Source organism: Rattus norvegicus, chromosome 3 (assembly GCF_021556685.1).
Source record: "Rattus norvegicus strain SHRSP/BbbUtx chromosome 3, alternate assembly SHRSP_T2T, whole genome shotgun sequence".
NCBI classification, from domain to species: Eukaryota; Metazoa; Chordata; class Mammalia; order Rodentia; family Muridae; genus Rattus; species Rattus norvegicus.
Window position 1 is genome coordinate 71,391,277 of NC_141536.1, and position 12,042 is coordinate 71,403,318.

General features: G+C 34.6%; 1 protein-coding gene and 1 pseudogene across 1 annotated transcript; one reads left to right on the plus strand and one right to left on the minus strand.

The window, feature by feature from the left end:
- On the plus strand, positions 6,077-7,028 carry Or5t17-ps1 (olfactory receptor family 5 subfamily T member 17, pseudogene 1; annotated as a pseudogene).
- On the minus strand, positions 10,459-11,400 carry Or8h11 (olfactory receptor family 8 subfamily H member 11). Its single transcript, NM_001000672.1, has one exon. It carries the CDS (start codon positions 11,398-11,400, stop codon positions 10,459-10,461), a length of 942 nt encoding a protein of 313 aa, NP_001000672.1.
- Between the last annotated feature and the right edge of the window lie 642 nt (positions 11,401-12,042).

The window sequence follows — 12,042 nt, forward strand, 5'->3', positions numbered from 1 at the left end:
TTGTTTCCTGCTGCATGGTCATTGTCTAGGCTTTTTACATTGCACTAGGTCAGTGATTACGATGATCTATATTAACATATAATCACAACATTTCTTGCAAAATCTAGCTGAGATGATTAGAGTCATTTGGAGCCTTTACATTCTGCCGAATTAAAATTCCTATTTTAAAAATGAACAAAAACTAAAATTTGAGAATGTCAGAGGATTTTTCCATCCACGTAAAAGGGAAATAAAAATTCTAGTTCCCAGACTGTAATGGCATAACCTTTATAAGAGAGGCAGGCAGATCTCTGTTGAGCTTAAGGCCAGCCTTGGTGTTAGAGAAAGTTATATGACAGCTGCGACTACCAAAAAAAAAGCCTGTCTTATAAAACAAAAATAACAAATTAAAATGCTAGAAATATTGAGTAGACAAAACCAAGATAACAATCCTGAAAGCTTTGTTAAGTGTGATATGTCAAGCATTATGCTACTTTTTGTCTACTTATCTGAAGTATTAGTCATACTTGCAGACACACCTATATGCTTCCTCACACACATGTATGTCCTCCCACAGAAGTGGATCATGTGTACTCAGCAAGTGTTTAGCCACTAAGCCAGGTCCCCATTACAGCTTTTAGTCAATGGAAATAAAGGTACTATAGTAACTGAGTCCATGATCTATGTGGATGTAAACTGTATTTGGCTAGTTTTATTTTATAGTTTATTTTGTTTTGTTTTGTTTTTTTTTGTAATCGATTTTATGTAAACTTGGGACATTCTATAATCATCTGAGAGTAGAAAACCTCAATTGAGAAGATCCCTCCAGAAGATCAGGCTGTAAGAATACAATGCTCTAAGTCATTTTCTCAGACATAATGAAAGTTTATTTATATATATTTTTGGTTTTTTGGGGTTTCTTTTTTATTTCTCTAAGGTCGGCATTTTCCTCCTGATCTTTATTTTTATTAAATTATTTTATTTACTTTTATTCCAAATTTGCTCCCCTTTTCAGTCCTCCCTCCCAGAGTTCTGTTCTCCCAAACCCCCTTGCCTCTGAAAGGGTGCTCCCTTATCCACATACTTGTTCAGTCTCATTTCACTCCCCACACCATCGCCCTTCCTTAGGCATCAATTTCTACAGAATTTGAAGCATACTTTCACTAAACAATGTAGTCCTCTGTTATATATGTTCCAGTGGCCATGGACCACCCCATTCATTCTCTTTGGTTGGTGGCTTAATCTCTGGGAACTCTGAGGGGTCTGGAATAGTTGATACTGTTGTTATTCCTTTGGGTTTACAGCACCCTTCTGCTCCTTCGATTTTTCCTCTAATACTTCCATAGGGGTCTCCAACTTCAGTCCGACTGTTGGCTGTAAGTATCTACATCTGTCTCAGTTAGCTACTGGTAGATCCTCTCAGAGAACAGCTATGCTAGGCTCCTGAAAGCACAAGGAATCAGTGATAAGGTCAGGGTTTGGTGCCTGCCCATGGGATGGATTCCAACTTGGGGCAGTCAATGGATAGTTGGCTCCATTCATATTTTATTTATGAAGTTTATTTTGCTACTGGTGGGTTTCAAATGCTAATTCTGTGTTTTGGAAAATCAGCCTTTAATTAATATGACTTTTGATAATAGTAATTTTACCCTGTTTATGTCTTCTTTTTACATGATTCTTATAAAATTTATTTAGTAACAGTACTTTTTCATGCCATTCAGAATGGTTATGAGTGCTAAATTGAGATACTCTAAGAAAATGTTATTTCCTCTGGATCAGAGATTAGAAACTACCTTTCGCCATAAATTGAGACATGACATTGTGAACTAGTTCAAAAATTAGAACACTATCTGTTATTGTTCCCTCTAAGACTTAATTTGAATAGGCCTGACAATCATCTGGCCAAGAGATACCATCAGGATGGCTGATTTACATAACACTATGCGAAGAGGGTGGGAAAAACAAACATCCTCATAAATAGATGCTGCATTTGTACTTCTAGAAACATTTCCCTTGGTTTACATTTCTCTCATATGAATTAAAAGTATAATGCTTTTAAATTTATACACTTAGTAATCTTTACTGAAAGATTTTACATTCTCTCAAAAGCTATGTTTTTATAACATCTTTATTTGTATATGCGTACAGGATTCTTTGTAATAAATATTATATTTTAATAGAGGAAGCTGGATTTTTGGATTTATTAAATCTATGACACAGAATTAGAACTAGAATTATGCTTTTAATCATTATATTTGTTTTTAGGCACTGGCGTATGCTTTTTTATTGAGGGTTAATTGGTAGCAATGTCTAATTTTTATTTTTATAACCATTTGTTTAATTTTCAATGAAACTGCATTTTTGAAAATTATTCACTTGCTTACTGTGGGGGAAACAATGGCACACTGGTACTGTTCTTTCCCTAATGAGTTTCAGTGTGTTCTACCTTGAGGAGTCTCTGAGGACTTCTCGGGTGCTCAGGGCCTAGTATAAGGAGGGAGGGAATAGGTAACATTTATACCTTTCCTCCATTGACTAAAATTTATTTTCTAAAGGTAAGAAAAAAACTTCCCAATGCACATGAAATATTTAGAAGACTGAAACTTTTGTTTAAAATGAAAAAGTCTGTGTACTATTAGTGAAATATCAATAGAAGGCTGTGTTGAGGAATGTCGCCACAAAAAAAGGTAGAATGTCCCACATATATTGATCACACATACCTAAGTTAAGAATTTCCTTTAATACACTTGAGAAAGCATAGCACAATAAGAGGAAATTATTCAAAATTTATATATAATTTATATATTTATTATATATATTATTTATATATTTATATATATTATATATATTAGAAAAACTACAAACTAGTCCATAGTTACTTATCATTTAGGCATTATTGAGGCTTTATATAGTGTGGATTTATTGTCTTACATGGAAATTAATGAAATCAAAGACTAGTGTATGAAATAATTTGAAAATTAGAAATTTTATTTTATGTTGTTTCTAGAGAAATAGTATTTCCATTTATTGATATGGCTAAGTGTGTTTACAGAAAAACTGGGCATGAATCTTAACTTTGCTGTCAACTCTATGACCACATTAGGTTTTTAGACTAGACTTGTAAAACTTTTCTCATTAATTAAATAATATTGAATCATTTCTTTAGCACGTTTTTTCTATATTTAAAGTATACATAAGAAAATGTACTTTACATGTCTTTTCTTTACCAACAGCTAATTATATAATAGTTGTCATGACTTTTCCCCTCATGGTCTCTGCCTAAGAATACTATATTTGCATATGTCCGGTGTTTTGTGTTTTGCAATTTATTACATTTTGTGAAAAAAAAAACTTCAAAATCTTCATTGTTCACTCCCATGTCAAATATGTCAAACACGCACATATGCATGCATACTCACAGGCTCATGTGCACACAGAATTAGTTCAAACTTCCTAAAATATTTGCTGGAAACTGTTTTGTTTGTATTCGAGAACCCTTGGAGAAAGTGTCTGAATTTCCCAATTAATATAAGGCCTGGCTCCCTCCTGTGTCTCACAGGGAATTACATAGTTGCTACAGTGAGACACTTTCCAAAATAATTAGTTCTCTGAGAGGTAAGAAAATTAAAGACTGTTGCTATATTAGAAAATATTGCTCTGAATATCAATCAACATGTCCGAGAATATTTGATAAAGATTTCCACCCAGTTAGACACTGATCGACTGAAGGATACTTAAAAATTAGATGCATAGTTTTTATTTTCTTGTGTTTATAATTTACCTAATTCATATTATATTCTAGGTTTTCCAAAAATATCATATATTTTACAATTTTTAAAGATAAAGTGTGAACAAGTATAATTTTTAATAAGAATCATACACGTGCGTATTTAGATGAACCATATAAATACTATCTTGAACCAGTCCTTCAGTATATGTTGAGATGACTCCATGTTTAGATTACTTACTGAGAGGGTTCAACTCCAATCAATAGCCCCAATACAGTTATCTCACAACCACTTATAACTCTAGCTTCAAGAGATACAATGTTGGCTACTCTGGTTATCTGTCCACATCTGGTTCATGCTCACAGAGATACATACAGTAAAGATAAAAATAAATATACAAATAAACTTTATAAACAAAATAATATATATATTTAAAAATCAATTTCTCATTGCTCTATATCCTTGCGTACAACACATGAATCGTGTTCATTTACCATGACAATGAAAATTAGCTTACATTTTAAAGTTAAGAATTCTCAAAGTTTATGGAGAAACAATGTTTTATTTGCTCATTTTTAATTCCATACTTACAAATCTTTTGATTCTGTGTATTAGAAAAATCTTCCACTAAAAGAAAGAACATTCTTTAGAAACAAAGCATAATTTTCAATGGCTATATTAACTGTTTTCTTTTCCATTTGAAGCTTCCATATGACAAAATAAACGTTGTCCAGTATTGAATGGAAATGAATTTAACTCATGACACACCAGATATTTCCTTCTGATAAATGTAGGTTAGTACAAGTGCTGCTAGAAGAACAACAGTCTCTCAATGCTGAACACTTGATTTTCCTTTTCAGAACTAGTGTTACCAATTTTGTTATTACAGTAAGTGAAGAAGTAAAATTCAGCTACCAAGGGTTGGGGATTTAGCTCAGTGGTAGAGCGCTTGCCTAGCAAGTGCAAGGCCCTGGGTTCGGTCCTCAGCTCTGGGAAAAAAAAGAGAATCAGCTACCAATTCTGAATAGCCCTAATAGTAAAGAGTAAAAAAAAAAGTGCTCTGAATGTGACTATATTGGGAAGAAGAGCAAAGAGAGCCTGTAACCTCTGTAACACCCTTTTGTCTACCTTCAGAGTCCTGATGTAAGTTAAACAGTGAACCAGAAGAACACTCACATCTATGATGTCCCCATAGAGTGTGGATCCATCATTGCCAGGGCTCCATGGACCAAAGACTTGTTAGAATTGTGGTAAAGGTTTTCCCTCTGGTTAGTAACTTTTCCTTCTCCCAGCACTAGCGACATTCACTTTTCACTGAGATCCATCTTTTCAGTAGACTGATAATAGATTGAAAAACAGAAACATCTCTTCAGAATATCTTCTTTATGCCAGTATAGTTAGTTGCATGAGAAAGTGCATCTGGGCTTTGTGAATATTGATTGATCACAATACTGACATGTATTATTAGTCTTGATTTGGAAAACTTGTCAGAAAAACAACATCTACTATCTTCGTTTCACAAATGTACTCTTGCATAGAATAATTATTGAACATTTTGGTGGTAAAAAGATTGTGCCATATATTTTGTTTTACTTTTTATAGAAAAAAATCACTATGTGCAAGCAAATCTTTTGGTATTCATTGAATAACAGATTATTCACAGTATTATGAGATATGCCATTAGAGCCATATAATTCTCGTGATGTGGCTGTGAATTAATTTTCACCCAAATTCTTTTAATGACTTCTTATTAATAATTAGCATATTATCCAATAAATCTCACACTAGTATTAACTTGAAAGCCAGAAAAATGTAAGAGAGTGAAATATCAAGAATCCATAAATTAACAATTGATGATGATTGCATTTAAAATAAAAAAGTAATAAGCAGAACAAAAATAAGTCACAGCTAAGAAAAACCTTTTTCTTTTACAGAATCCAAAGAATATTCAACTTATCTCAACCATCCCTGAGACTTACATGATTGTGGGAAGGGATAAGTGTCTGAAAACTGTATGAATATGCTTTTGTGACAAAGCATGTCACAAATTTCTTGTGGAACTGTGAACATAAACTATCTCACTTCTAGTTAACTGAGAACAGTTATGTTTGAACTCTGGGGAGAATGGGAGTTAACATAGCTGCACTGGCTATTTTTAACCTTTGAAATATATTCAACTGAAAAATAATCTTTCTTCAATTTATTTAAACAGAATAATGCCTCTGCTCAGATTCACTTTACTGACAGTCTCACCAATAACAATGATGTTTCAAAATATGATGAGGGTATAGTTGAGTTGACTTTAAGATGACAGGCTGTTGTCTTCATATTATGTAAGTAAAACAAGCAATACAATGACTCCATCAGATATGAATGCAGAAATTAGCCAGGTGAATAATGTGAGTGAAATCACTGTCTTTATACTACTGGGATTCACAGATGATGTTGACATGAACATATTTTTATTTATATTATTTCTTGCAATATATGTTGTAACTTTGATTGGAAATCTGGGATTGGTTGTATTGGTCATTGAGGATTTACGACTCCATAACCCCATGTATTATTTTCTGACTGTTTTGTCATTATTGGATGCCTGCTTTTCTACAGTACTGACTGCCAAAATGTTGGTCAATTTTCTTTCAAAAAACAAATCCATTTCACTTGTTGGATGTGCAACACAGATGCTTCTCTTTGTTACATTTGGAACAACAGAATGCTTTCTTTTAGCAGCAATGGCTTATGACCGCTACTTGGCAATCTACAGCCCATTTCTGTATGCAGTAAAGATGTCACCAAAAGTGTATGTACCACTCATTATTGCTTCCTATACTGGTGGAATTTTACATGCTACAATACACACAGTGGCTACTTTTAACCTGCCTTTCTGTGGATCTAATGAAATTAGACGTCTTTTGCGATATTCCTCCATTGCTTGCACTTTCTTGTTCTGACACCCACTTAAATCAACTTCTGCTCTTCTACTGTGCAGGCTCCATTGAACTAATCACTATCCTCATTGTTCTGGTCTCTTACGGATTTATCTTGTTGGCTATTCTGAAGATTAAATTGGCTGAAGGGAGGAAGAAAGTATTTTCTACATGTGGAGCTCACCTAACAGGAGTGTCCATTTTTCATGGGACAATCCTTTTCATGTATGTGAGACCAAGTTCCAACTACACACTTGAACATGACATGGTGGTGTCAACATTTTATACCATTGTAATTCCCATGCTAAATCCCATCATCTACAGCTTGAGAAACAAAGATGTAAAAGAAGCAATGAGAAAGTTACTCAAGAAAAAGTTGGTTCATGAATGAAACACTTTTTAAAACTGATTAGAGTAAACCTTAAACTCATGGTAACTTATCTGTACATCATATATGAATATCGTGAACAGTATATAGCTAACATTTCCCAAAATACCAATTAATGTTGAATGTAGTGTGTAGGAATGTGAACATATGATTTATATGTCTGCATTATGTTTAAATGATATATATCAGTTAATTTTTGATATATATATATATATATATATATATGATCCTATTGTTTTTCTTCCAATTATTGTTTTGTTTGGTGTCAGAAATAATTTATGTTAGGAATATTTAGCTTGCTATTTTTCATAAGGATTAGGTTTTGAAAACAATATAAACTTAAAATGTTGCTGAACCATCATATTACACACACACACACACACACACACACACACACACACACACACACATATATATATATATATACATATATCACTCTTCCTTTGTACATTATTTGGTACTATTGATTTTAAATCATAGAATTGTTCTATTATAATCTTTCCTTTCAACTATGAAATTACATAGATGGAATGAAAACTTCAAAACTAGTGCTGAGACTATTTGGTAATGTTATAGGTGCATTTCCATACATTAGTCATACAAAATGGAAGTTTAGATTAAAAGTATCATCTTAAATTGGTTTCTGTGTCTATACGATTCGCCTGATTTAATGAAATAGTAATTTGTTTTATGCTCAAAGTTCTTGATCACTTCCGAAACCTATATTCCACTACAGGTGTAAGGTATGATCTTGCATTTGTTATAATTTCATAAAACATTCATACCAATAAAAGCTCTATAATATCAAGAAAATATTGACTTTAATTCAAGTACACATATTTTTCTTTCTTTTATATTAGAAAAAAATGTATATATATATTACAATCCAGATTTCATTCCCCTCCCGGTTCATGTATCCCGCCCTAAGAGTTCCACATCCCATTACCTCCAACCAGGAACCTGCCCTTATCTCCACAAGGATGTTACCGCCTCACCCACCCCACTAGACTTCTAAACTTCCTGGGGCCTCCAGTCTCTTGAGGGTTAGATGCATCTTCTCTGATTGAACCGAGACCCAGGAGTCCCCTGCTGTGTATGTGTTGGAGGCCTCATCTTAGCTGGTGTATGCTGCTTGGATGGTGATCCAATGTCTAGGAGATCTCAGGGGTCCATGTTAATTGAGACTGCTGGTCTTCCTACAGGGTGGCCCTCCTACTTAGCTTCCTCCAGATTTTCCTTAATTCAACCAGAGGGGTCAGCAGCTTCTGTCCATTGGTAGCGTGCACCTATCTGACTCTTTCATCTGCTTGTTGGGACTTTTAGAGAGCTGTAATGATTGGTCCTTTTTGTGAATGACCCATAAGCTCAGTAATGGTGTCAGGTCTTAGGGCTTCCTCTTGAGATGTATCCCACTTTGAGCCTGTCTCTGAACCTTCTTTTCCTCAGGTTCTTCTCCATTTCTATCCCTGAAGTTCTTTCAGACAGGAAGAATTATGGGTCAGAGCTTTGGCTGTAGGATAGCAACCCCATTCAGCAGTTGATGCCCTGTCTTTTCACTCGAGGTGGATTCAGTAAGTTCCCTCTTCACACTGCAGAGCCTTTCATCCAGCCCCACCCACTGAGTCCTGAGAGTTTCTCACTTCCCAGGTCTCTGGTATGTTCTGGAGGGTCATCCCAGTCTCCTTCCTCCTGAGGTAGCCTGCTTCCATTCTTTGTGCTGGTGCTCAGGGCTTCAATCCTACCCCCCACAGCCACCTAATACCAGATCATATTGCCCTCTCTCCCCACCCTATCTCTTTGTCCTCCCCTGCCCCCCCCTTGCGGTTGCTTTCTTCTCCCTCCCTAGTGGACCTGAGGCATCTTTACTTCTATATTTATTTTTATTCCAAAATTAGTTTACATAAAGAAGTATTAAGAATGATATGTATTTTTATTTCATTTTATGAAATGAAGCTTTTTCCAAAAGGGATCACTTTACTGTGTTTATACTGGATAATGGCAATATACTTAACAAAATAAAGTTTTAACTCTGTAGAAAAATTCTCATGCCTCCATCAGAAAACCTGTTTTTCTGATAAAGATAAATAGAATACAAAACCGGCAACAGAATCAGTAACAATGTTTATGATAATGAATTTATTTTTTAATGAAAGATTTGATCAGAATTAAATCAAGAAAACAACACAGAGGGGGTTAATTACTGGACTATAACAATAGATTAAATATAATCAATCAATCAATAAATAAAAAGAAAGCTGTAAAACAGCTTAGAGCAAATAAAACAATTTTTTTCTAAAAGTCATATATAGACATAATACTATAGATGATATAGTAAAACATGCACGGAATGCCAAAAATTAAAAACACCTTCTCCTTAATGATGTTTAATATATCCCACTTTGGTTCTAATATTAAAATATATAATTTCTTACATTTTATTATACTTTGCAAAATGTAAGCTGAAAATGCATTTTACTTTTATTTTTGGTTCTTTATGCACTTTCTATTATCATAAGATTGTAAGACACCAGAAATTTTTCCTTAACAAATGCAAAACACATTGAAAATATTGTAGGATTATAAACTCTCCAATGACAATGCTGTTTCCTTATTATCATCTTACATCCCAACACATATTACCTAATCAGATGAACTTAAAGCTTTTCTGTATCTTGTACAAGTAAAGAAATAGTCTCTTTAAAACTTAATTTACATGTCTGAGTTCCTGTTTGTGTGTGTGTGTGTGTCTGCATACGTGTGTGCGTGTATGTGTCTGTGTGCATATGTATGTGTTTTTGTGTATGTGTGTGTGTCTGTGTGTGTGTTTGTCTGTGTGCGTGTCTGTGTGTGCCTGTGCGCGTGTGTGTGTTTGTGTGTGTGTGTGTGTGTGTGTGTGTGTGTGTGTGTGTGTAACTAAATGCATGTGAGATCACGAGCCTCTAAGAGGGCCTTGGATCCTCTGGAACTGGAGTTATAAGAAATTAGGTTGTGTGCTACCTGATGCTGGTGCTGGAAACTGACCTTGAATCCTTTACTTTCGTAGTGTGTGTTACTAGTTGCTGAGCCTTTAATCGCCAAGGAAATAGCCTTAAACATTAGTACCTTAATAACCTAAACCTAAAACGTACTAAATCTAGACTCACAAACTCATATTTCATGTTTCAGAAACAAGACCACTTAAACATTTGCTATTCCTTCTTGATATTAAAACTAAAGGTCCTTATTCTCATTATACAATCTCATGCACTTTATAATTCTCTAAAATTACATCATGTATACAATAGTATTTTAAGACTTAAGATCAAGTTATAATATGCAAAGAACAGCTCCACACAGATTTAAATAAAACATACAATATGTTTTAGAGATAGATCAAGGAAAGATCTAACTAGAAAAATAGAAAAAGTCCAAGTGACGAGTACCACTCCTATCTTTACTGCCTGGAGTTCTCCCTTTTCTTTACAACCCTATTGACAGCATTTTTTACTTCTTTGTTTCTGAGACTATAAATGAGTGGGTTCAGCATGGGGATCACAATAGTATAGAAAACAGAAGCCACTTGATCCTTTCCCAAGGAGTACGATCTCTTTGGTTTCAAGTAAGTGAAGATCATAGTACTATAAAATATGGTTACTGCCAGAAGATGGGAGGCACAAGTGGAAAAGGCTTTTCGCTTTCCAGAAGTAGAACCAATTTTCAAGATGCTAGAGAGAATGGATGCATAAGACACTGATATGGTGAGAAGGGACACCATTAGAGTTGAACCAGAGACAATGATTATTATGAGTTCAATGACATATGTGTCACTGCAGGACAGGGCTAAGATTGCTGGTGTGTCACAGAAAAAGTGATTGATGACATGAGAGCCACAGAAATTCACCCTGCTTAGACAAAGCATATTGATAGAAGAATCTAGAGCTCCCATCAGGTAGGAACCAGTGAGGAGGGCATGGCATCGTCTTCTGGACATAACAACTGGGTAGTGCAGAGGACTGCATATAGCTACATAGCGGTCATAGGCCATAGAGGAGAGAAGAAAACATTCAGCACCACCAAACAGAACAAAAAAGTACAGCTGGATAAAGCAACCAATGAAGGAAATATTCTTGATGGAGGTGAAGAGGTTCTCGAAGGTTTTAGGTGTGATGACAGTTGAGTAACAGAGGTCAAGGAATGACAGATGGGTTAGGAAGAAATACATTGGAGTGTGAAGCCGAGCATCTAGACAGATGATCAGCATCATGCCTGTGTTTCCCATCAGAGTGACCAGGTATATCAGCAGAAACAGCACAGAGAGGACCAGCTGTATCTCTTTGGAATCTGTCAGCCCCATAAGGATAAAGTCATACTCTTTTGTGATATTCAAACGGTTCATAGTGAATAACCCTAAAGCAGAAAAAAATCAAATACTCAACTTTTTAACTTTAATAAAAAGACTAATCTTTGAAGGTACATGCTGGTATGTTTGTTGGTTTGGTTGGCTTAGTATTAATATTTCTTTTCAGTATAAGGATCAATAAATATTGAGGGTAGATAGAGGTAAAAAAGTCATATTTGACTAGAACACAGTAAAAGGTGGCATAATTCATGGTTTTAATTGCAATGGGAGTATTCTGAATGATTCTCTTTAATAACACCTCAATTATTATCAAATATTTGGCTCTCAGTAATACTGGTATGCATCCATTTTAAAAGAAGAATCTAAAAATGTCCAATAATCACTTTTCAGAACTGAGTTCAAATAAATGCTTCCTCTTTAGTGTTTCCTGTATAGTTTTCTCAAAGGAGCATGTAGTTAGACTTTTATTCCCAAGGAATGCACAATTTATAGAAAATAAAAGATAATTTATCTGGTATTGTTGCATATATGAGTTAGTATTTTCAAATGCTAAAAAAAATCATTCAGGGTCACAAAGAAAGCAACTTTACTCCAAATGAATTTTCTGATCATGCCAGGATTATTCTCCTATTCAAGAGACTGTGCTTGGAGGAACAAACCACCTCAAAGCAGAAAGTG

Bases quoted from the DNA above. Each gene is read 5' to 3' on its own strand.
- Or8h11 (NM_001000672.1), bottom strand. From the start codon at position 11,400: ATGAACCGTTTGAATATCACAAAAGAGTATGACTTTATCCTTATGGGG.